This window comes from Carcharodon carcharias, chromosome 8, assembly GCF_017639515.1.
Source record: "Carcharodon carcharias isolate sCarCar2 chromosome 8, sCarCar2.pri, whole genome shotgun sequence".
Taxonomy (NCBI): Eukaryota; Metazoa; Chordata; class Chondrichthyes; order Lamniformes; family Lamnidae; genus Carcharodon; species Carcharodon carcharias.
Window position 1 is genome coordinate 78,536,155 of NC_054474.1, and position 25,118 is coordinate 78,561,272.

At 46.0% G+C, this 25,118-nt stretch overlaps 1 protein-coding gene across 3 annotated transcripts in view; it reads left to right on the forward strand.

Moving 5' to 3' along the window:
• Positions 1–23,142, forward strand: part of bod1 (biorientation of chromosomes in cell division 1) — a 42,675-nt gene extending 19,533 nt beyond the window's left edge. The window contains exons 2-5 of one of the 3 annotated variants that reach the window (XR_005943760.1): positions 11,363–11,487; positions 16,253–16,440; positions 18,984–19,478; positions 21,090–23,142. Coding sequence is in view for 2 of the 3 variants with exons in the window: in XM_041193290.1 (XP_041049224.1) it covers positions 11,363–11,487; positions 16,253–16,440; positions 18,984–19,015 (345 nt within the window). In the remaining variant the exon portion in view is untranslated. Of the gene's footprint in view, positions 1–11,362; positions 11,488–16,252; positions 16,453–18,983 lie in introns of all 3 variants that reach the window. The other 2 variants (XM_041193291.1, XM_041193290.1) reach the window with 2 other exon arrangements.
• The last annotated feature ends 1,976 nt before the right edge of the window (positions 23,143–25,118 follow it).

The following is a 25,118-nucleotide window of genomic DNA, read 5'->3' on the forward strand; positions in this document are numbered from 1 at the left end:
GGGGGAGGGGCAGAAGGGAAGTGGGGGGATGGGGGCAGAAGGGAAGTGGGGGGAGGGGCAGAAGGGAAGTGGGGGAGGGGGTATAAGAGACTTGGGGGGGTGGTTGAAGAGAAGTGGCAGGTGAGGGGGGGTAGAAGGGAAGTGGGGGTGAGGGTGGATAGAAGGGAATTGGGGGAAGGGTGGGTAGAAGGGAGGTGGGGGGAGGGGGTTAGAAGGGAAGTGGGGAAGAAGAAAAGTGCGGGAAAGCAGAGAAGTGGGGGGAGGGGGGAGGAAGAGAATTGGGGGGAGGGGTGAGAAGGGAAGTGGGGGGAGGGGTGAGAAGGGAAGTGGGGGGAGGGGTGAGAAGGGAAGTGGGGGGAGGGGTGAGAAGGGAAGTGGGGGGAGGGGTGAGAAGGGAAGTGGGGGGAGGGGTTAGAAGGGAAGTGGGGGGAGGGGGGAGAAGGGAAGTGGGGGGAGGGGAGGGGGGAGACGGGAAGTGGGGGGAGGGGAGGGGGAAGAGAAGTGGGGGGAGGGGGAGAAGGGAAGTGGGGGGAGAAGGGAAGTGGGGGGCGGGGGGAGAAGAGAAGTGGGGGGCGGGGGGAGAAGGGAAGTGGGGGGAGGGGTGTAGAAGGGAAGTGGGAGGGGGTAGAAGGGAAGTGGGGGGAGGGGGGAAGAAGAGAAGTGGGGGGAGGGGGGAAGAAGGGAAGTGTTGGGGGATGGGGTAGAGGGGAAGTGGGGGGAGGAGTGTAGAAGGGAAGTGGGGGATGGGGTATAAGGGAAGTGGAGGGGGGAAGAAGAGAAGTGGGGGGGAGGATGGGTAGAAGGGAAGTAGGGGGGAGGGTGGTTAGAAGGGAAGTGGGGAGAGAGGGAAGAAGAGATGTGGAGGGGGAAGAAGAGATGTGGAGGGGGAAGAAGAGATGTGGAGGGGGAAGAAGAGATGTGGAGGGGGAAGAAGAGATGTGGAGGGGGAAGAAGAGATATGGAGGGGGAAGAAGAGATGTGGAGGGGGAAGAAGAGATGTGGAGGGGGAAGAAGAGATGTGGAGGGGGAAGAAGAGATGTGGAGGGGGAAGAAGAGATGTGGAGGGGGAAGAAGAGATGTGGAGGGGGAAGAAGAGATGTGGAGGGGGAAGAAGAGATGTGGAGGGGGAAGAAGAGATGTGGAGGGGGAAGAAGAGAAGTGGAGGGGGAAGAAGAGAAATGGGGGTGGTAGAAGAGAAGTGGCAGGGGAGGGGGGAAGAAGAGAAGTGGGGGAGGGGGGAAGAAGAGCAGTGGGAAGAAGGGAAGTGTTGGGGAAGGGGGTGAGAAAGAGATGTGGGGGAGGGGGAGTGAAAGAGAAGTGGGGGAGGGGGGGAGAAAGAGAAGTGGGGGAGGGGGAAGAAAGAGACTTGGGGGAAGAGGGAGAGGGGAGAGAGTGGGAGAGCAAGGGAGGGAGGGGGGAGGGAGGGGGAGAGAGAGAGCGGGGGAGGGAGGGGGAGAGAGAGAGAGGGGGAGGGAGAGAGCAGGGGAGGGAGGGGGAGAGAGGGTGGGGGAGAGAGAGCGGGGGAGAGAGAGAGCGGGGGAGGGTGGGGGAGAAAGAGAGCAGGGGAGGGCGGGGGAGAGAGAGGGCGGGGGAGAGAGAGCGGTGGAGGGTGGGGGAAAGAGAGAGCGGGGGAGGGAGGGGGAGAGAGAGAGCGGGGGAGGGAGGGGGAGAGAGAGAGCAGGGGAGGGAGGGGGAGAGAGAGAGCGGGGGAGGGAGGGGGAGAGAGAGAGCGGGGGAGGGAGGGGGAGGAGGGGGAGAGAAAGGGAGAGGGAGGGAGGGGAGAGAGACGGAGGAGGGAGGGAGGGGGCGAGAGAGAGGGAGAGCAAGGGAGGGAGGGGGGAGAGAGAGGGTTGGGGAGAGAGAGGGGGGGTGGGGTAGAGAGAGGGGGAGGGGATAGAGAGAGGGAGGGGGTAGCGAGAGAGAGAGAGGGAGGGGGGGAGAGAGAGAGAGGGAGGGGCCGAGATAGAGGGAGAGCAAGGGAGGGAGGGGGGTAGAGAGAGAGAGAGGGAGGGGGGTAGAGAGAGAGAGGGGGAGGGGGGAGGGAGAGAGAGAGAGAGAGGGAAGGGGGGAGAGAGAGAGGGAGGGGGGAGAGAGGGGGGGAGGGAGGGGGGTAGAGAGAGAGAGGGAGGGGGGATAGAGAGAGAGGGAGGGGGTAGAGAGAGGGAGGGGGTAGAGAGAGAGAGAGAGGGAGGGGGTAGAGAGAGAGAGAGAGAGGGAGGGGGTAGAGAGAGAGAGAGAGAGAGGGAGGGGGTAGAGAGAGAGAGAGAGAGGGAGGGGGTAGAGAGAGAGAGAGAGAAGGGGGTAGAGAGAGAGAGAGGGAGGGGGTAGAGAGAGAGAGAGGGAGGGGGTAGAGAGAGAGAGAGGGAGGGGGTAGAGAGAGAGAGAGGGAGGGGGTAGAGAGAGAGAGAGGGAGGGGGTAGAGAGAGAGAGAGGGAGGGGGTAGAGAGAGAGAGAGGGAGGGGGGAGGTGGGGTAGAGAGAGAGAGGGAGGGGGGGAGGTGGGGTAGAGAGAGAGAGGGAGGGGGTAGAGAGAGAGGGAGGGGGGGTAGAGAGAGAGGGAGGGAGTAGAGAGAGGGAGGGGGTAGAGAGAGGGAGGGGGTAGAGAGAGGGAGGGGGTAGAGAGAGGGAGGGGGTAGAGAGAGGGAGGGGGAGGGGGTAGAGAGAGAGAGGGGGATGGGGTAGAGAGGGGGAGGGGGTAGAGAGAGAGAGAGGGAGGGGGTAGGGTGAGGGGGTAGAGAGAGAGAGGGTGAGGGGGTAGAGAGAGAGAAGGGGAGGGGGTAGAGAGAGAGGGGGGAGGGGGTAGAGAGAGAGAGAGAGAGGGAGGGGGTAGAGAGAGAGAGAGAGGGAGGGGGTAGAGAGAGAGAGAGGGAGGGGGTAGAGAGAGAGAGAGAGAGAGAGGGAGGGGGTAGAGAGAGAGAGAGGGAGGGGGTAGAGAGAGAGAAGGAGGGGTTAGAGAGAGAGAGGTAGAGGGGTAGAGAGAGAGAGGGAGGGGGGTAGAGAGAGATGGAGGGGGGAGCAAGGGAGGGGGAGAGAGAGGGGGGGAGGGGGAAGGGGGGAGAGACAGGGAGGGAGAGGGAGGGGGAGGGAGAGAGAGAGGAGGGGGGGAGAAAGAAGGAGCGGGGGGGGAGAGAGAGGGAGCGGGGGAGGGGAGAGGGAGGTGGGGAGAGAGAGGGAGCGGAGGGGGAGAGAGAGAGAGGGAGCGGAGGGGGGAGAGAGAGAGAGAGGGAGCGGAGGGGGAGAGAGAGAGAGAGGGAGCGGAGGGGGAGAGAGAGAGAGGGAGCGGAGGGGGAGAGAGAGAGAGGGAGCGGAGGGGGAGAGAGAGAGAGGGAGCGGAGGGGGAGAGAGAGAGAGGGAGCGGAGGGGGAGAGAGAGAGAGGGAGAGCGGGAGGGGGGGAGAGAGGGAGAGCGGGAGGGGGGGAGAGAGGGAGAGCGGGGGAGGGAGGGGGAGGAGGGGGAGAGAAAGGGAGAGGGAGGGAGGGGAGAGAGACGGAGGAGGGAGGGAGGGGGCGAGAGAGAGAGGGAGAGCAAGGGAGGGAGGGGGGAGAGAGAGGGTTGGGGAGAGAGAGGGGGGGTGGGGTAGAGAGAGGGGGAGGGGATAGAGAGAGGGAGGGGGTAGCGAGAGAGAGAGAGGGAGGGGGGGAGAGAGAGAGAGGGAGGGGCCGAGATAGAGGGAGAGCAAGGGAGGGAGGGGGTAGAGAGAGAGAGAGGGAGGGGGTAGAGAGAGAGAGGGGGAGGGGGGAGGGAGAGAGAGAGAGAGAGGGAAGGGGGGAGAGAGAGAGGGAGGGGGGAGAGAGGGGGGGAGGGAGGGGGTAGAGAGAGAGAGGGAGGGGGTAGAGAGAGAGGGAGGGGGTAGAGAGAGAGGGAGGGGGTAGAGAGAGGGAGGGGGTAGAGAGAGAGAGAGAGGGAGGGGGTAGAGAGAGAGAGAGAGAGGGAGGGGGTAGAGAGAGAGAGAGAGAGGGAGGGGGTAGAGAGAGAGAGAGAGGGAGGGGGTAGAGAGAGAGAGAGAGAGGGGGTAGAGAGAGAGAGAGGGAGGGGGTAGAGAGAGAGAGAGAGGGAGGGGGTAGAGAGAGAGAGAGGGAGGGGGTAGAGAGAGAGAGAGAGAGGGGGTAGAGAGAGAGAGAGGGAGGGGGTAGAGAGAGAGAGAGAGAGGGAGGGGGTAGAGAGAGAGAGAGGGATTGGGTAGAGAGAGAGAGAGGGAGGGGGTAGAGAGAGAGAGAGGGAGGGGGTAGAGAGAGAGAGAGGGAGGGGGTAGAGAGAGAGAGAGGGAGGGGGTAGAGAGAGAGGGAGGGGGTAGAGAGAGAGAGAAGGAGGGGGGTAGAGCGAGGGAGAGAAGGAGGGGGTAGAGAGAGAGAGAAGGCGGGGTAGAGAGAGAGGAGGGGTGTAGAGAGAGGGAGAGAAGGAGGGGGGTAGAGAGAGGGAGAGAAGGAGGGGGGTAGAGCGAGGGAGAGAAGGAGGGGGGTAGAGAGAGAGAGAAGGAGGGGGTAGAGAGGGGGAGGGGGTAGAGAGAGAGAGAGGGAGGGGGTAGGGTGAGGGGGGGTAGAGAGAGAGAGGGTGAGGGGGGTAGAGAGAGAGAAGGGGAGGGGGTAGAGAGAGAGGGGGGAGGGGGTAGAGAGAGAGAGAGAGAGGGAGGGGGTAGAGAGAGAGAGAGAGGGAGGGGGTAGAGAGAGAGAGAGAGGGAGGGGGTAGAGAGAGAGAGAGAGAGAGAGAAGGAGGGGTGTAGAGAGAGAGAGAAGGAGGGGTGTAGAGAGAGAGAAGGAGGGGTGTAGAGAGAGAGAAGGAGGGGTGTAGAGAGAGAGAAGGAGGGGTGTAGAGAGAGAGGGAGGGGGGAGCAAGGGAGGGGGAGAGAGAGGGGGGGAGGGGGAAGGGGGGAGAGACAGGGAGGGAGAGGGAGGGGGAGGGAGAGAGAGAGGAGGGGGGGAGAAAGAAGGAGCGGGGGGGGGAGAGAGAGGGAGCGGGGGAGGAGGAGAGGGAGGTGGGGAGAGAGAGGGAGCGGAGGGGGAGAGAGAGAGAGGGAGCGGAGGGGGAGAGAGAGAGAGAGGGAGCGGAGGGGGAGAGAGAGAGAGAGGGAGCGGAGGGGGAGAGAGAGAGAGGGAGCGGAGGGGGAGAGAGAGAGAGGGAGCGGAGGGGGAGAGAGAGAGAGGGAGCGGAGGGGGAGAGAGAGAGAGGGAGAGCGGGAGGGGGAGAGAGAGGGAGAGCGGGAGGGGGGGAGAGAGGGAGAGCGGGAGGGGGGAGAGAGGGAGAGCGGGAGGGGGGAGAGAGAGAGAGAGGGGGGAGAGGGAGAGAGAGAGAGGGAGAGGGGAGAGGGAGGGGGTGAGAGGGGGGAGGGAGAGGGAGGGGGAGAGAGCGGGGGGGAGAGAGGGGGAGTGGGGGGGTAGAGAGAGAGGGAAGGGGGAGAGAGAGAGAGAGGTAGGGGGTGAGAGAGGGAGGGAGAGAGAGAGGGGGAGGGTTGAGGGGGAGAGAGGGGGAGGGTTGTGGGAGGGAGAGGGGTAGGGTTGTGGGAGGGAGAGGGGTAGGGTTGTGGGAGAGAGAGGGGGAGGGTTGTGGGAGAGAGAGGGGGAGGGTTGTGGGAGAGAGAGGGGGAGGGTTGTGGGAGAGAGAGGGGGAGGGTTGTGGGAGAGAGAGGGGGAGGGTTGTGGGAGAGAGAGGGGGAGGGTTGTGGGGGAGAGAGGGGGAGGGTTGATGGAGAGAGAGGGGGAGGGTTGAGAGAGAGGGGGAGCTTTGAGAGAGAGAGAGGAGGAGGGTTGAGGGAGTGAGAGAGTGGGGGTGCGTTGAAAGAGAGCGTGAGAGAGAGGGGAGGGTTGACGGAGAGAGAGGGGAGGGTTGACGGAGAGAGAGGGGGAGGGTTGAGAGAGAGGGGGAGCTTAGAGAGAGAGAGGAGGAGGGTTGAGGGAGAGAGAGAGTGGGGGTGCGTTGAGAGAGAGCGTGAGAGAGGGGGGAGGGTTGAGGGAGAGAGGTGGGGAGGTGGTGGGGGGCAGGCGGAGTGTGAAGGGGGAGGGGGACAGAGAGAGGGGACGGGGGACAGAGAGAGAGAAAGAGAGCAGGGGGGGGATGGAGGGAGAGGGGAGCCCTCCCAGACAGAGAAGGGTAGGAGGAGGAGAGAAGGGCGAGGGGAATAGGGGAGTGGAGGGGGGGTGGAGTGTGAGGGGGAAAGGGTAGCCCCCCACCCCGGATGGAGAGGGAGGGAGAGGTTGGGGAGGGTGAGGAGAGGGAGGGGGGATAAGAGGGAGTGAGAGGAAAGGAGGGGGGGAACCTCCCACACCGATAGAGGGGGAAATAGTGGGTAAGGGGGAGGCCCCTTGCCCAGCGGGAGGGGGAGTCCCCCTCCCCAGAGGCAGGGGGTGGGAGAGAAGGGGAGTCCCCCTAACTGGAGGGGGGAGGGGGTTGCTCCATGACCTGGGGGGTGGGGGGGGGGGGGGGGGGGGAAGAGGGGGAGGGGGTAGAGGGATGGGGGTAGAGAGAGAGGAGCAGCCTACCCCTGAGATTGGGAGGGAGTGGAGCAACCCAGCCCAGAGAGGGGGGTGGGTGGGGGGGAGGTGGAGCACCCCAGCCCAGGGAGAGAGGGGGAGGAGCACCCCAGCCCAGGGAGAGAGGGGGAGGAGCACCCCAGTCCAGGGAGAGAGAGCGCAGCGGAGGGGTGCCCCCTACCCCCTGGAGGGAGCGCAGGGGAGGGAAGCAGCCCACTCCAGCGAGAGAGAGGCAGGAGCACCCACCCTAGAGAGAGTCAGGGGTTGTGGGGGGTGGGGGGGAGCATGCCTCCCACCCCAGGAAGAGAGAGAGAAAGAGGGGGACAGGGACAGGGGCACCCGCCCCAGAGAGAGAGGGAGGGGTGAGAGCTCCCCTCCTCATGGAGTGAGAGAGATAAAGAGAGAGAGTGAGGGGTGGCGCGGGGGAGAGAGACAGACAGGCAGGCATGGAGGGGAGCACCCACCCCAGAGAGGGAGGGAGAGAAAGCAGGGAGCACCCACCCCAGAGAGATTGTGAGAGACTTGTGGGGGGAGCGGATCACCCATCCCAGAGAGAATGGGAGAAACTTGCAGACACCCAGCGGCTTGTTGAGAGACTGGTTTTAGGTCCTGATCAATCATGTGCCCGTGTGGTTAGCAAGAAGTTTTGCAAAAACAGGAATTTATGAATCTATATTCAATCATACAGCTTGTGACAGCAAACTGACATCTGTTTGTTTAAACTTCACAGTTTAAATATAAATGATATTGGACTGCTGTCAGCGTATTGGAATGTAGTAATTCAATAGGGAGTTCAACTGACAGATATAAACTGTTTTGAGCTTTGCTCTTATGATTTATCATGCCCCAAGCTACTGAGTTGAAATACTATGTTGCAATTTGCTGACAACCATCCAGTATCCTCTGTGTCAGACACACTATTGAACCTAGTAGTTCTATCTGTAAACAAATTTGAATGTAAACAGTGCTTGGATATTTTTAACTCAAGTAGAAAATATGAGAACTTGCAAAGAATGTTGACTTCAGGAGGGTTAACTAGATTGTGATTTTTTTTTGTAACAGTAAATTGACTTTGGAAATGTAATCTGTAGATTTTGTAAAAGGGGCATCAAGGATGATTATGGGCGGATGGAGTGCTGTGCATGTTTATATAGAGTTTAATAGATGGTGGACAGTATGTAACGAGCAGTAATTCAACTAAACAATTTGAATCACTTTATAAACTGTTCAAGCAAAGCTGAAGTGGTTTATGGGTGTCAGCCTAGAGATTAAAATACTACCTTTAAATTTACTGCCAGCTGTTCCTTTTACTTTGCTTCCACATTGTTTTAATTTTTTTTCTTAATCCAAGAGAATCACTGAACATGGAGATGGCTGAAGCAGGTGAAAGCTAACTTTTAATTTGAAGTTCCGGGCATATTAACTTTTTATGGGGTCAGGATTGAATATTGGTTAGTGGGAAATGATAGTATTTCGGTTGGTTAACACTAAAAATTCAACATCTCGACAATAGACTGATGTGTCAGTTCGAATAAGTTGCAACGAGCAGCACAAGATATTTATTGTGTTGTATTCACCCTATAGTGTTTTATTTCACTGTTTGGGACAGCCTCAATGTGTGTATATATAACTGTAAAGTGATTTTGGAGCCATTGCACAAGCATGCAGATCTATCAGATGCAGCCCACTTCTGTCTGTATTTACCTCCAGTTGAGTTCATTGCCTGGGCTGTGTCAAACATTCATAAAGGTTACTAGATGATGAAGAGTGCATTTACAAGAAGAAAACTCCTGCCTGGGATCCTGTTTTATATTTGCAAAATAGTATGTGATCTGTTATGCAGTCATCAATTCCAGGAATCTAGTCTGACCTCAGTTTAAATGGAGTTAATTTAAAATTGGTCGCAACCAGCCTCTCATGGGAATCTTGAACCACTTACAAGGGAAGTAGCTGAGATGGTTTCCTGGTGCCCCCTTCACAGTTTTTATCTTTGGAGTATCTCATGGTTAGGCTACAGTCAAGACTCGAACCCAGCCCCACCCTATCATTTATGCTGTGGTCTGCCACCTACACTCAGCAGCCACAATATCCCTGCTGGGCACCAACCCAGTTTTCAGAGCTGCACTGCTCATTTGGAAAATCTGAAGTGAGGCCTGAACCCAATCTGATTAGGCTAGGAGTCCAACCACAACCACTGAAAAAATAGTAGGAATATAACCACTGAGTAAGTGGTCACTCCATCTGAACATGAGTAACATGCTAGATGTCAGCCCAGTATATACACACCATTTTGTAGTTTCCACCTAGTCAGACTATCTCGGGAGGGGGGGATGGGTTCAAAGAAGTACAGACAGCAGCAAATGACACTCTGCCTTAATTTTATGGATTTCGGTGAGCATTTGATACAGTGAGCAGGATAGGCCTCTACCAGATAATAGAGAGAATCAGTTGTCCTCCCAAGCTTCTCAGTTTCATATGGTCTTTCCGTAACATACACGGCACCATTCAGTTTGACGGCTCCACATCTGATGGGTTTGAGATCGAGAATGGGTTGAACAAGTACTGTGCCTTCGCTCCTACTCTGTTTGGTATCTTTTACTGCGTCCGACTGACCTATGTGTTCCCTGCTGACATGGAATGAGTGTCCCTCCACACATGATGTAAAACTCTTCAACTTATCAAGACTGAAAGCCAAGACAAAATGTGGCATGTCCTGATTAGAGAACTTTTATATGCTAATGTTACTACACTAGTAGTTGCCCAGACAAAAGACCAGCTCCAAAGACACATGGATCATCTGTCCTGTGTCTAGTGCCATGTTCTCCCTCGCCATCAGTGTCAAGAAAACTGTAGTTATGGAACAGGGTATTACGTCACTGCCTATGGTCAGACTCAACAACGCACCACTGGGAGCAGTCACTACCTTAGATATACAGTGGCAGAAACGTGTGCCTTGACAAAGATCTCGGCTCTCGCCTCAAAGAGGCAGCCACCAACTTTGGCTGACTACCAAAACAGGCATGAGAAATAGCAAACTGACCTGCAGGACCAAGATGCTTATCTATAAGGTCTATATCTTAGCACATTGCTGCATGCCAGTGAAGCCTGGACAACTTGCACCTACCAAGAACAAAAGCTCAACAACTTGCATCCCTGGTTTCTATGACACATCCTTGCCATCACATGGACAGACAAATTCACCAATGACACAGTCCTTTCAGGTCAAAAGTGCCAAGCATGCTAGTGTTGATCGAGCAAAGAAGGCTTCGCTGGCTTTGGCATGTGTGCAGGATGGAAGATGACCACATCCCTAAGGATATCCTATGTGGGGAGGCAGACCCTGGTTAGAGACCAGCAGAGTGCCCAGAGCTCTGATTCAAGGATGCTATCAAGAGATATGAAAACCCTCAACATTATTCATGACAAGTGGGAAAACTCCAGCTGATGATCAGTGCAAATGGTGACACCAGCTGTGGGCAGGAATTCACAACCACAAAGTCATGTGGATTCAGAAGCTTTTTTTTAATTCTTTCACTGAATATGGACATCGCTGGCTAGGCCAGCATTTATTTCCCATCCTTAATTGCTCTTGAGAAGGTGCTAGTGAGCCACCGCCTTGAACTGCTGCAGTCCATGTGGTGCAGTTAGGAAGGGAGTTTCAGGATTTTGACCGAGCGACAGTGACTGGTGATACAGTACCAAGTCAGAATGTTGCGTGGCTTGGAGAGGAATTTGCAGGTGGTAGTGTCCTCATGCATCTGCTAACCTTGTCCTTCTTGGTGGTAGAGGTCACTGGTTTGGAAGATGCTGTCAAAGAAGCTTTGGTGAGTTGCTGCAGTGCATCTCGTAGATGGTACACACTGCTGCTACTGTGTTGGTGATGGAGGGAGTGAATGTTGAGGGTGGTGGATAGGGTGGCAAACAAAGCAGGCTGTTTTGTCCTGGCTAGTGCCAAGCTTCTTGAGTGTTGTTGGAGCTACACTCATCCAGACAGTGGAGAGTAGCCCATCACACTCCCAACTTGTGACTTGTAAATGGTGGACAGGTTTTGGGGGAGTGAGGTGGTGAGTTACTCACTGCAGAATTCCTAGCATCTGACTTGCTCTTGTAGCCACATTATTTAATGTGGCATTATGTGGTATTTATATTTCTGTAAGCTTCAAAGTAGATGCCAGCCCTGCATACAAGGCACTAGCAGACGTCATCCTGCATCACCGGTAGGGGACAACTTCATGTGTGGCACTTGTGGCAGACTTTGACTTTCCAGAATTGGCTTGTTCAGCCATTAAAAGAAGTGCACTTGTAATAGTGTTGTACTTCAATAAGTAAGACTTTGTGAATAATAAAAAGGTTGATATCCAACCTCCAGTTTATGCTGAATATTGCATTTATCCTTGAATATCTGAAAATTATAACTGCAAGTCTGTATGTATATTCGGAAATGTAGATATGATGGTCTTGAACAGGAAGCTTTGGGGTGAGCTTATGATGCAATTTTTTTTCTCGGTTAGGATGATTATAGGCGGCTGTTCTGGAGCATTTTTTTTTTGTTTTCAACGTTCTGCACTGTGTGTTCCTGTGTGGTTAAGAAGAATGCCCAGGTTACTTGCTTTTGGCCATCTTCTACTTCATGATTGCCTCTGAGGTGCTATGTAAGAAGGCTTGCCTCTTTTTTAAGACTTTGTAACCCAGCTCCAAGAGGGAAGCATGGATTGTGAGTAAGTGAATTGGAACCCTTGTGTAATAAACCAATGTGCTGCTCTAAGGAGGTGCAATTTGCATGAAGCAAATATGAATGGGATTTTGATTGTGTTCAGTGTCGAAAAGGTATTGTATATTACTGTTAAAATGTTAATATTTATTTGCTTTGTTTTAATCCATTTCTATTAACCTGTGCAGCCAGCCTATCAGAATCTCAGGCAGAGAGTTGATAATTTTGTGTCCAATCATTTGGCTAACCATGAGTGGAATCCAAGCCTTAACAAAAATCAGCTGCGTAATGAACTTCGACAGAGGGTCTGTAAGTGAGTACACTATTTTATTTAAATCGTTTTACAGCTTCCAGGGTTTCCCTTTGTCTGGCTACTTGCTAGCTGATTTGTGCCTCCATCAAGTTTGGAAATGCAGCTTTGCTCTTGGCTTTATGGCCCAAATTATTTGTTGTTTTACCACAATCTGACAGCTTTTTTTAATCACTTTTACTGATAGTGAATTGTTTTTTAAACCTGGTCAGACTCTATCTAGATTACTGTTCAGTTTTAGATCCTTCTGAAGAGCTTTGCCCATTTGTCTTGGTGGCTGTGCAATGTAGACTCTGCAGAAAGATACTGGGGCTTAGCGAGTTAATTATAAGGACAGATTGCATAAACGTGGCAAGTTTTACTTTTTATTTTTCTCTCTTCCCCTCCAATACCCTTCTGTCCAATCATTATGCCTCTTTTTTTCATTTCTCTCCCCTGGCATACTCTGCCTTCCCAAATCACCCCCACCCTTCAGTACTCTCGACCTTCCTACTCTTTTGCCACTGTCCCAGGCTTGACTCCTTTTTAAATAAACTTCCTTCTGTGCCTCTCGGCGTCCCCCAAAGAGCACAATGAGACACTTGCCGCTGCCCCTTTACAACCAGCAGCCCCAACAGGTCTCTGACTGACCTTCTCGCCCAGTGCACTGGCTAGGGCCCAATCTTGTCAATCTTCTCCCTGTCTGTTATCGGATGGCCAAGTTGTACTATTAATGATAGAGTTGATCTGCAGACACTTTAAGTTTATTTACAATATACTCAGCAGTAACTACGTGTGTACTTTCAACTCCAACTCTATCTCTACATTGATTCTTAGGGTAAACTGAGTTACTCTCTTATTGGTTACTACAGATCATATGATCTTCCATCATTATTATTCTGAAAGGTACATTACACAATAAATAAAACCATAATTACTACAGTGCCCAACTTGCCCTCCCCATTGCTGACCCTGCACACTCCGTTAGTGGTTCGCCGCTCACTGCTGTTCTACACTTGTTCCTCAGACTGTCCATTCACTCACAAGCAAAGACCTTACAATCTATGAGCTTATTGTGGATGATTGCATCAATGTCATGGTTGAGACATGATGGCACCTTCCCCATCTGGCTATAGTTTTCATCACTTCTTTTGCCCAGACTGTTGGTGGTTTGGCTCTTCTAACTAAATCTCATCTTGACCTGTTCCTTTAATCCTCTGACACTTTCTCCTCCTTTGAGCATCTCACCTAATTCCACCCTTCTCACTACTTATTTAAAGTCATGATTCTCTACCGCCCACCTAAGTACCATACTAATTTTCTCAACAAACTAACTTCACACTTCTTTCCTCCCTCAGTCTCTGCAGTGAACGACCTCTCACCCTTGGTGATTTTTAATCTCCATTTCAATTCATTATATTCTCTCTCCTCAGAGCTCACTGTCCCCCTATTCTCCCTTAATCTTTTCTTCCATGTAAACTCTCCAACCCCTATTCTCTAAATCACAGCCATCCCTTTGACCTTGCCACCTCACGTGGCCTTGCTACTGCCTTAGCATCAATCGCAGCTAAGGCCATCTCAGATTAATTTGTTGTATCGCTTTCCATTCATATCCCTCCCCCCACTGCCCAAACCTGCTTCAGCCACTGAAAATAAATTCTTCCCCCAATTCACTTAAAACTACACTCTCAAAATCCCAACTGTCTAACCTTTGGTCTTCCATTCACAATGACATTTCTGCAGCTACCGATCTGCTAAACCACAAGCTTGCCTCTACCTTCAATGCACTAGTCCTCATTAAAACAATTGCTCCCTCTCACTCTGGCTATTGCCCCAATATGGCCATCATCTCTGCAGCCTTAAATCCAAGAGATGTAGAGTTCAAAGTATGTAGAGGACAACTGGCTTAGCCATTCACCATCAGATCTGGCTGGACCACATAAAGTATTATCAGGTCCCACTCGGTCTGCGAACCTAACATATTATTCCAGGATCATCATGGAATGCAAAGGTAACACCTGGCGACTTTTCTTTACTGCAGACTGTCATCTTAAATCCCTTGACTATTTTAACACATTCTTGACTTAAATACCACAGCCTTCTCTCTGTAAACCTGAGGTAATCCAAAACTCTGTCCATGTCCTAACTCATACCAAATACCATTCACCCATCACCCCTGTGCTTGCTGGCCTACACTGGCTCCTGGTAAAACAATGTTTTAACTTTAAAATTTGCATCCTTGTTTTCAGAACCCTCCAGGGCCTTGCCCCCTCCCTGTCTCTGTAACCTCCCTCTGAGCTCTTCTAATCCCAGCTTTTTGAGCATCCCCAATTTTAATTGCTGTACTGTTGGTAGCCATGCCTTCAGTTGTCTAGTTCCAGACCACTGGAATTCCCTCTCTAAACCACTCTGCCTCTTTACCTCGCTCCCCTCCTTCAAGTCACTTTTCAAAAGTTTGGTCAAAGCAGTAGGCTTTAGTCATCTGCCTTAATATCCCCTTATGTGGTTGAGTGCCATGTTTTGTTTTATGATACCTCTGTGAAGTGCCTCAAGATGTTTTATTAATGGTGTTATATAAATACTTGTATTCCCTTGACTGTCGAAGCTGGAGGGGTAATCTGATGGTGTATTTAAAATGTTAAAATGATTTGATAAGTTAGATGCAGAGAAGCAATTTTCTCTGGTTATACTGAGCTAAAACTAACCTTTTTATCACTGCTAGAGCATACAAACCTAGAACTTTTAGAATTAAAAACCAAATATGTGAATGCATTTTAATATTTGTCTTTTGATGTCTAAGATTACAGTCATTGGAGGTTTACTGGTACTTATTGCTTGGTTGTGAGTCTTAAGCTAGGAGCAATTTGCTTCAGACATTGGCATCTAGGTTGTTTATGAACTAATTTCTATGGAAATTTTCTCCCTTTTTAAGATTGCAGAGTTACATGTTTAATCAGTTTTACAGCTAAGGGAAGTAAAAAGGTTCATAGAAATATTTTTGAATATAGGAAGCAAGCTACATGAGTAGAATGCCATCCAGTGTTAAATTTCTCTGAAGATTTCAACAACAATAGTTTCGGCTAGATGAAATAAAGGAGGGTAGTACTTTGCACTGAGTACCAAGAAAATAACATTGCTCTAATGGTTTAATAAATGTTAAGTTGTAAACCCTAATTTTGTAATTGTGTTTGAAAAATAATTAATTCCTCATCCCTTTCAAAACAGCACGTCGTTTGTGACTTTTTTCTCCTTGAAAATTTCACTGAGCGTTTTGACCATTTTTCACAAAATATTGCTGCTGTTACATATGGGGGACAGAGGTGCCTCAGGGAGATTAGTTTAAGGTTTAAAAATTTAAATAAAGGAAGGAAAATATTTTAAGACGTCCCCTCATGTGACAGTGTCATATGAGCTGGGACATGTCAAGGAACATTAATGAAAAAATGTATTTAATTTATAAACCCTTCATGAAACCTCATCCCACCCGTGGATGAGGTTTCATGAAAAATGCGAAGACCACCTGGGCTCTTCGCCTACCCGGCAACCTTAAGATTGGACGGGCAGTTCAGTTTATTATTTTAACTGATATTTAAATGGTCTTAATAGGCCTTTAACAGTTCGGGCGCACAGCCGACTCGGCTGTGTGCACGCTGAACTGAAAATCCAAATGTCACCCGTGTCATTTTACACCTCGGCAAGCGGGCCCCGCCCCTGCTCACCGAGCTGAAAATCCTGCCCATGGATTAGAAGTGTGTGTGGATTTGTTAGGCTGCCTATATTGCAATCACTGTTCATGTATTTGAACTCGCTAATTATCTTAATAAGAGCATACCAGTCTTCCAAGGAAATAGTACATCTAAAGTAATATATAAAAGGTATTGTGACTTCAGTAACAAACTCGATATTTTCACTGAGCATCTTCTCTCCGATACAAATATGGAAGGAAGCATTATGTATATTCAAGGCTGAGATAGACAGATTTTTAATCAGTATGGTAATCAATCCAGGGTTGTGGGGAAAATGCAGGAAATTGGAGTTGAGGATGATCAGATCAGACATGATCTCATTGAATGGCGGAGCAGACTCAGTGGGCTGATTATGGCCTTATAATTTTATAATCTTTCTCTTTAGGCCTTTTGTAACCTTTCATTACTTGAACACTTGTCATCTAATTAAACAGCTCACAAAGAAATAGTTTGCCAAACTGACATTTTCCTTCCTGTTACCTGTAATGTTTTTTGTTTCAACCACACAACTTCTGTCCCTAGAAGTAATGATTTGTTTTTCTTTGTTTGATATGGCATTCAAAATAGAGGAATAAGTACAAACTATCTCAGTCACTAATTTAAACTTTAGACATTGTGTTGCGCAAATACTCTGAGATTTCATTTCTGATATAAGATTCACATCTAGCATTTATATAGCATTTTTGATGCTAGCAAACCTTTTGCAATAGTAATAAATAAGCATAAACTAGTTTAAAAATAAGGGTGCTTTTAGTTTACAAAAGTGTCTACTGTTTGCTTAATGACATTATTGCAACAATTATTTCTATGGTTTCTCTTTATAGCCATATTTACAGGAACATTTTTGCAACTATTGGTCTCAATTTTATTTTACAACGAGATGACAATGTTAGGCTCTTTCATTGGATGCATATAAGTTATCCTTGTAGTCTCTTTAATGCAATATGGAAAATGAATATAGTTCTGGTCTAAGCAATTGATGTTACAGAAAAGCTTACCCTATAAGGGCACTAAATAATTTTATTATTATTTATGCACCCAAGATCAGGCATGTTGGAATCGGGCGTGGACAGAATTATTTCTCAGGTCGTGGATCCAAAACTGTATCACATATTCAAACCACAGATAGAAAAGGCAGTCCATGAATTTATGGCTACAGAAATGAAAGAGGAAGTTGTGCCGAATCTACCTGCAGAGCCTGAGAAACAGGAGCTCCCTGCTCCAGCTTCAGGTACACCCTGAGGTCTCGTATCATCTTTTTATTTTTCTCTTTTTGCATTCATTTGTTGTGTTTGTTTTCTGCTACATCATTTTCATATTGAAAAAAGTAAAATTTTAAATCCATTTAAAGACCATTGTCATAATATTAAAAATGTTAGGCTTATATTTTCTTCAAGCTGCTCATGAGACCATAAAAATAAAGGGACATGCAATTCACAGAGAATAAAACTGCCCAAGTTTGCAATACACTTAAGGCACCCAACACAGCATTGAATATACCTAGTCAGATACAGAAGAGCAAATAGCAGAGTAATGCCTCCATGGTAACAGTTTTAAGCAGGAGAATATCTTTGACCTATCAAAGCCACCTATCCACAGTGTATTTCTAATAATCTGTGGTATCTGAATAACATTGTCAATTAGCACTAAATTAGAGATGGTTTTATTCTGGATTGAGACTGCAATTTTTCTTTCACATCCAGCAGAGGAGATTTTCATTCCAGCAGCTTGGTTGGATTTGGATGGCCATTGCCTATTCTCTGTGGCATCCATTTGCACCTTATTAAAATTTAGATTCATAATTCCAGATGGCCTTGTATCTGGCTGCAGAATTTGTATTAAAAGCTATTTATTATAAATCTTTAGTCTTAATCACCTGATGTGTTATGGTGCTTCTAAAGTTTTTTTCCTTTTATTTGTGCATTAGTAGTTTAATGAATTCTCTCCATTTTTTCATTCTCTAAGTAAAGTCAGTATCAACAGTAGAAAAGTCTTTGTATCTATACTGCTTCCTGCCTTACCATTATTTCGGGAACTGTGCTGATCACGTTCTTGCCAGGAGGTTGAAAAGCTGCTTGGTCTTATTCTAAGCTATTTTTAATGTAGAACTAACATTATGTTATGCTTTCCATATGAAAGGGACCCTGGTCCACTCCTTTATCACCCCCAACACCTCATGCCACTCCCATTGCACCTTCCCATGCAATCACAAAATGTAACAGCTGCCCCTTTACCTCCTCCCTTCTCACTGTCCAAGGCCCCAAACACTCCTTCCAGATGAAGCAGTGATTCATTTGCACTTCTTTCAATTTAGTCTACTGCATTCACTACTCACAATGCCACCCCATCTACATGGGGAGACTAAACGCAGACTGGGCAACCGCTTTGTTTAGTTCCACAAGCATGACACCAATCTTCCTGTTGCTTCTCATTTTAATTCACCATCTTGCTCTCATGCTGATGTTTCTTTCCCCAGCCTGCCACAGTGTTTTAGTGAAATCTAATGCAAACCGAAGGAACAGCACCTCATCTTCTGATTAGGCACTTTACAACCTTATGGACTTGGCATTGAGTTCAACTACTTCAGTCCATGAACTCTGTCCTTCATTTTGACTTTTTATTTTAACCCCGCCCCACTCCAAGTGCCAGTCTGTGTCTTGTTCTCATGTTTTGCTTTCAGAAAGCACTGCCCCTTGTTCTGCTATTAACACCTTCTACTACCTTGTTTTCAGACAGGGCTGACCTTTATGCCACTTTCAACACCTGCTTTATTCTTTAATACTATTGTTACCACTCCCTTTGTCTTGTGTCCATGACATCTTTGTCATTTAATCTCTCCTGACCTCCAACCTATCCCTGAAGTTCTATTTTGCTCTTTCTGCTCCATCCCCCATTCAATAGTACAAAACCCATCATATTTCTATCTCCCTTCAGCTCTGAAGAAGTCATATGGATTCGAAACGTTAACTCTGTTTTTCTCTCCACAGATGGTGCCAGACCTGCTGAGTTTTTCCAGTATTTTCTACTCTTGTTTCAGATTTCAACATCCGTAATATTTAATTTTCATGAAAGTTTTCTAAATTATTTAATATTCTATTTTGTTCAATGTACAATTGTTATACTTTACCAGTGCAATATATTTTAAATATGGTTTTGAAATGCTAATAGTGAATTTTTATTACCGTGTGTTTTCGTTTGCAATTCATGGACGTTGATAGATTTATTCAATGTGTAACAGCAAAAAATGACAATGTATCTTGCATTTATAGTGCCTTTATCATGGGAAATTTGCCAAGATGCTTTCCATAAAGAGATGGAAAAGAGATAAAATGAATAAAACAACAAACCCATTGAACCATAGTGAGAGAGTTTGGATGGGTGACCGAAACTTGGTATTTATAAAAGTGGAGAAAAAAGTGGTGCTGTGTAGGAATTTAAACAGCAGGTTCTAGACTATAGGACCACGCAGTTGAATCTCAATGCAGGGAATAGGGAATGCACTTAAGACCAGAGTCAGAGAAGCGAAGGATGCAATTCTGGAAGAGGTTGCAGAGATAGGATGAGCAAGGCCATAAACTCATTTTAAGACCAGGAAATGGCTTTTAGCTTTAAAGTGCTGGAGGACAGGAAGCCAGTGCCGGTCAGTGAGAGTGGAATGATGGATGAACAAGGCTTAATGTGTGCAGGCTACTCAGTTCTGACCAATTAGAATGTATAAAGTTTAAATTTAAGATTTACTTGTATTTGTATTGAAAACTCTTCTTTTTCTTGCAGGCAACACTTCAAATGCCCTAGCGCCAGCATAACGATGACTGGCTGACTTTTTTTTTACCTTCAGCAGTGTCTTCTTCAGCTGTAGTTGCACGATCAGTCGAGAATAAATTTTACTCTGGGGCAAAGATACTTATCTAGAATAAACTAAGTTGAACGCTGTCTACTGTTTACAGCAGCATTGCTGCATCGTTATGTTAAATCGAGGAAGTGATGGTAACTAGGCACTGAAGAAAAAATGGAATTTGATGTATCTCAATTACAGACAGAATTTGGGGACTTTTGAAGATTGAATATGAACAGATGCTGAGGCGCTTTGGGCAACATTTCAAACTTTGAAGAATATTAAGATGATCAGAATAAATGAAGAAAATGTTTTATTATAACTGGACAAATTATGACTTCCATTGAAGGAGGATGTATATTGAGGAGATGAGATTTTTTTTTTTATTTCCAATTTTATATTTCATGAAAGATAGCAACCAACCTGCCCAAAAGGTAATTCCTTTTTCTAAAAGGTAAATATAGTATGCGGTTTAACCCTTTCAAGACTGCAGTAGCTTTTCTTGCCTCAAAATACTGTGTTTAATCTTTTGGAGTTCTGAGAATGCTGCAAGTAAAATCAATCTCTATTCTGTGTTTTCTTGTCATGTTTAAAACATTCAGCATTCAATTATTTGTGGGACATTAGATTGTCGACCCTGTATGCCAGAAATTTGATCAGCTGCATAAATCAGTACTGAAAGGGTTAAATCGGTTTCTGAGAAACCTTTCTCTAAAATGCTACTTTAGAAATTTTGTATTCAAAACTTCTGTTTGTTCTAAAGGATTTATACAGCTGAATTTATAACTTTTCTCTTGTTACGATTAAACCAGGTCTTTGTACTCTAATTAGTCAGCCACATGTTTTGTCCAGTTTTACAATTGCAGTTTTGTTCTGTCTCATACGTTCTCAGAAAAGCCTTATTTCAGGGAACAAGAATTGCTACCTTAATACACTGACTGCTAGATTTTTCTTTCCCTTTTTAGTGTTGAAAAGCCAAATATTGCATAACTTCAGGAAAGTTAGATATAATAGGGACTTAATTGTTGCATAATTTGATGCTACTAAAATGTCACTTGCATACAAGCTATCTGATGGTCTAGAAGCAGTGCTGGATATTTCTCCATATTTTGTTCTGTGTTGGCAGAGGTGCTACCTCCTAATTACCAGCTATGTGTGTGAGCAATCTGAATTCTCTGTGTGGCTGAGCTTGATTTCTAAACAAGAAAATCCTGCCTAATGAATTTGTTCACTTTGTTTCTATGTTAACTTTTTTTAAAAACTGCACAAGTCCCTCCCAATGCAGATCAGTTTTCAGTACTGCATTTGTGATGCAAAATGGCTTTGTGTATACATCAATACAAAACAGGCAATAAAATTCTATAATCGGGTCAATGGTTTGAATGCAACTACAGCTAGGCGAGAAGTGATGGACTCGATCCATGAAATAATCTTGGACTAGGGCTTTGCACAGTGCAGTGAAACAAAGTGCTTGTGCACAGCTCCATGGCTGAGATATGGGAGATAGGACAGTATCACACGCAGCCATTTTTATATTGGCAGTTAGCTCCAATTCTGAGCCTGCATTTGAGTCAACCCCCTGTATTTACAGTGCTAAATTCAGATCCCTTATCCTAGTGATGGGCAGTAGATATTTCTTTTTGGACCTACAATTCTGGCAGCAGGATAAGGCAGTTCGAAGATTTCAGATTTAGTCTCTGGTCTATGCTAACTTGGGGAATCTTCAGCAGGATGGGACACTGCAGCTGGCTTCAGAGCCCCTGATTTAAAAAAGTTCCTGCTGCTGATTGTAAGGGCTGCTGTACATAAATTTGTGGACATTGGATGAGGGCAGGTTCAGGCTCAACAGTGATGCTCTCTGCAGCCTCATTGGTCCAGATCTATTCAAGCTGTTTGGTTTCATGGTAACTGGTTTTCCTATACCAATATGAACTGCCTTAAAGTGAACTGGGGATGGAGGAAGGTATAACTTAGGGCAAATTAAAAGTTTATGGCTTGTGCATTTTTTTGAAAAAACTAACTTTTTGATTTGATTTCTTTTTCAGGATAGTTCTGAAGACTAATCTTGAAAGCTTCCCTAGACAGTTTTTCTTCCCCACCCCCCCCACTCCCTTTCACAGGTAATGAAATGTATCCTGTTTTACACATTTACTGGATGATTCTGCATTTTTATTTTACAATAATATCTGGGTTCTTGAGAAAATATTGATCTGCAAGGCGGTTGGAATGACAGTACCTCATGGCTATTGCACCCATTCAGTCCTGATTATTGGTTTGAATTTCAAAGAGAATAATCAAGCATCACGTTTCATCATTTTGTACAGTGCTTTCCTGAAATGACACAGAAGAATTTCTGGCAGTATGGGCCAGGGATTTGAACCTCCTGAAGTTTAAGATTCAGATTTTTGCCTTAGTTCTGGATTTCTGCTTTTGGTTTCAATAAAATTCAGGTGACTAAAATCTGAAACCAAAGTTTGGACCATTAGAAATGTGCAATAATTCAGTATTGAGCATCAAAGGCAAAAACCTGAATGCTTGCCCCCTGTTGTGCCAAGTGGCAAGACCTGGCTGAGTACTAAGTTATGCAGGAGCACGCTCGACTCCATGGTCAAGTACCTTACAAGCTCTTGGCTTTGTGGGCTTGACTGTGCGAAATGGTGCCTTGAGCAATCGGTTCTTTCAGGAAAAAGGGAAGAAAATTGGCAAATTAATGAAAAAGGATTAGTGGTTACGGTTGAACTAGCAGGTATAGTTTTGGCCACTAGCATAAAGCTTGGGGAGAGCCCCAATATATGTTGTTACATTCTGGGCATTTATTTTCTCTTGTAACCACTCCATATTTTATCAACCGTATCAGTTCAGGAGTTAAGTTTGTAATTTTTCAGACACATCTCAAGATAATTTCTCCTTCTGCTGGAATATTTAATGTGAAGTAAAATATGGGAGAGTAAAATCCCAAAATGCTCAGGGTTTTTAATTTTTTTGTGTATTTATTTTGTGTGGCCAATTTGTCATTTGAACCATTTATGTTGCTGTCAAGATCCTTGAAGACAGGCTATTTACCTCCTTGAATACCAAATGGGTTAAATGTCTATTGAAAAGGGTCACTCTTTGCCAGGTATCAAATTAGAAACCTTTAGTGCTTCCAATATTTTTGCACAACTCCCAAATTTTAGTTGAATCACTGGATCATCAAGGCTGTGCTTTCAGAGAACTCTGCTCAAAGTAGATCACCTTTAAATTACTGAAAGCCATAAATGTCTTTTTATCTAGACTGAGAGTCAACAGGGTACCATTTATAAAAGTAACAAATGATGTAGAATTGCTGGTTCTGTGAACTAGTTGCAAGGCTGGTCCCTTGCAAATGCATGGCTACACATCTTTAGTGTTGTAAAAGGTGCACAGCAGCACCCATTGTACTGGCATTCAGTATCTAGGGTTAAATTTGTGGTAGAATCCAAAATTGAGTTGCTCACTAGGTGTGGTTGACCTATATGATGATTTTTATTGTGACTAAATGTATAAGCTGGCTCCTAGATGCCTTGAATATCTTAACCTTGGTGTAATAGTTTATCTCAGTTATTTTTCTAAATTAGATTCTAACATTGCAAGGGCCATGTTTCTGGGTTAAGTTCACTTAAATTTGAGTATGCCACACCTAATCCAATTCCAGATTCACTGGTTCCAACAAGTAGTCAATTTCAGTGGTTCCTGTTTTGGCGATTATGAATTAATTGTTCTGCACTGTTGGAAGTTAGACACGTTTTTTTTTACTTTATCTTTACCTGCTTTACTCTTCCATTAAAGTTCAAGATATTCTTTCCTAATCTTGTGGTTTAACTAAAGTAATTAAAAATGATCTTGTGCTCTGAAGTAGAAGACTTGCAAAATTAATTTCTACTGTTTTTTGAGTTTTAAAGAAAGGATTTGAAGCTGAATCAGAGAAATTTAATTTCATGAGTTGTGTAAAAGATATCTAAGTGTGATTTTTGGAATAATGTTATACTTAAAGTGCAAATGCAACTTTTGGGTAAGTTCAATAAAATTGAACATTGTAAATGTTTCCTTTCCACCAAAATAAAAGTTTACTACAAGTTATGAAAATTGATGTGTTTATTTTATATTTAGTTGTGGACTAAACTGATACAGTCATAAGCATGGACTGTATCTGTTGAGCATTGTCCATGGGGCAAAAATTCAAGATTGGTCAAAATATTTCAGTGGCTAAGTACAAATTTAGTGCATTTCAGCTCATCTTGACAACAGAGTTGCATTGTGGGGATTGCAGTTGTCACCAGAGTGCACCACAAACATACAAAAACATTGCAATTAAACAGAAAATTTGCAGTTGGTGAGAGACTTGAACAGCAGTTGAAGAAGCAAAAATAAAACTTTTTTTTAGCATTTTTACTGTTTAATTTGTTAGATAAAAATTCTAAGCTGATTAAAATCTTTCAATCACAGGAATTTATTTTTGATATGGATTTTTTTTAAAAAAACACTCACTAAATAAATGTTATTAACACCATATTGTCTCAGTAAATTAAAGAAAAATTAAACACTATGTCCTGATGTTGATTCATATGGTGGATTTACTTGGGGTGAATTGTGCTGAAGTATCATTGCTAAAGAGATGATGATAAACCAAAAGAAGATACAGCATCAATCTTGTTAATCCTGCTTTCTCATTATCTGACCAGGTGGTTAGATCCCAAAAGGTATTAGCACTTCCTATTTGACAAAACTACTAAAAATATTAAAATGGTCCCTGGAAAATTGATGTGGGTTGTAACTTAAAAGGAGTCCTGATGCTATAAGTATAATTCATGTACTTCACTGTGTAACATTGTTTAACATGTCAACCTGGATGAATCTTCTAGAAAGTTGACACTCAAATGTATTTTACGTATTATGCTTATGATTTGCTTTCCGTACCTGTATTTTTTTCTAGGTTCTGACATCCAAAATGCTCTATTTTGTAACTTCATAGGTCACCAAATTTTGAATAAAATAACATTTTGCAATTCCCCCCAAAAATGTATGCTCACCATTTGTCAGAGCTTCAATATAATTTGATGTAAAAAATGAATCAACATGTTCAAATAAATGTGCCAATTGTCTGGCTTTAAATTAATATTCTGGGGCACTGTGTAGTGCTGCTTCACAAAATGGCTGGGTGTAATTCACATCTGCAGTTCCTCAGGCAGTGTGCTCCTCACTCAAGCCTCTCTTCTGTAAAGAGAAGTATTGGGCGGAGAGCAGAGGCCTGGAGGAAAGTTGGCAGATTAGTGCTGAGGAGAGGAGTAAACACTGCATAGGCTGTTTTTGTGGGCAGCGTGGCGGGGGTGGGGGGGAGGGGTGGTGGTTGAGTAAGGAGACGGATGTGGAGGAATAAAAAGTTTGTCATTTAATGGTAACAAATTTTAAACTTTTAAAGTGTGTTATGCAGTACACATTAACAAAATGTCTGCCTGGCTCTCTGAAAGGCAAGACAACAATATGCTTGGTAGAATTGGGTATATTAAAAAGCCATTCTTATATTTCTAAAATATAAATTTTCAACAAAAACATGCAAAATATAATTGTGCTCAAACACATGGACCCAACAATTTGAAATTCTGCAATTGAATTACAACATTGATTTTCCTCCCTAATTTCTTTTTTTATATTTATTTATGCTGTTTTGGTTGTACCTGAGGGTTTTGCTCAGTTTTTAGTAGGGTTTTATGCTGACAACAGCTGTCTAAGGGCGTTCACTCAAAAGGATCAACTATAATTACTGCAGATTTATCGAACGATAACCCTCAGTTAATTGCTGGAAAATTCTGTGTCCAGTACCTATTACAAAATATTAGGACAACAATAAATCACTTTTTCAGGAATGCAAGATACACCCTCATAATTGCATATCATTTATTTTAATATAAATTTCTGAACCAAGCTGTCAGCTACAACTTGCTTCCAGAATTCTTTGCTTTCTTGTCACTTTCTACCTTATCGGCAGGTGACCTGTAGAGTCAGGTTAAACGAGGCCTTGACATTAATATATCTGGTGGCTGCGTGCTATTCAAATA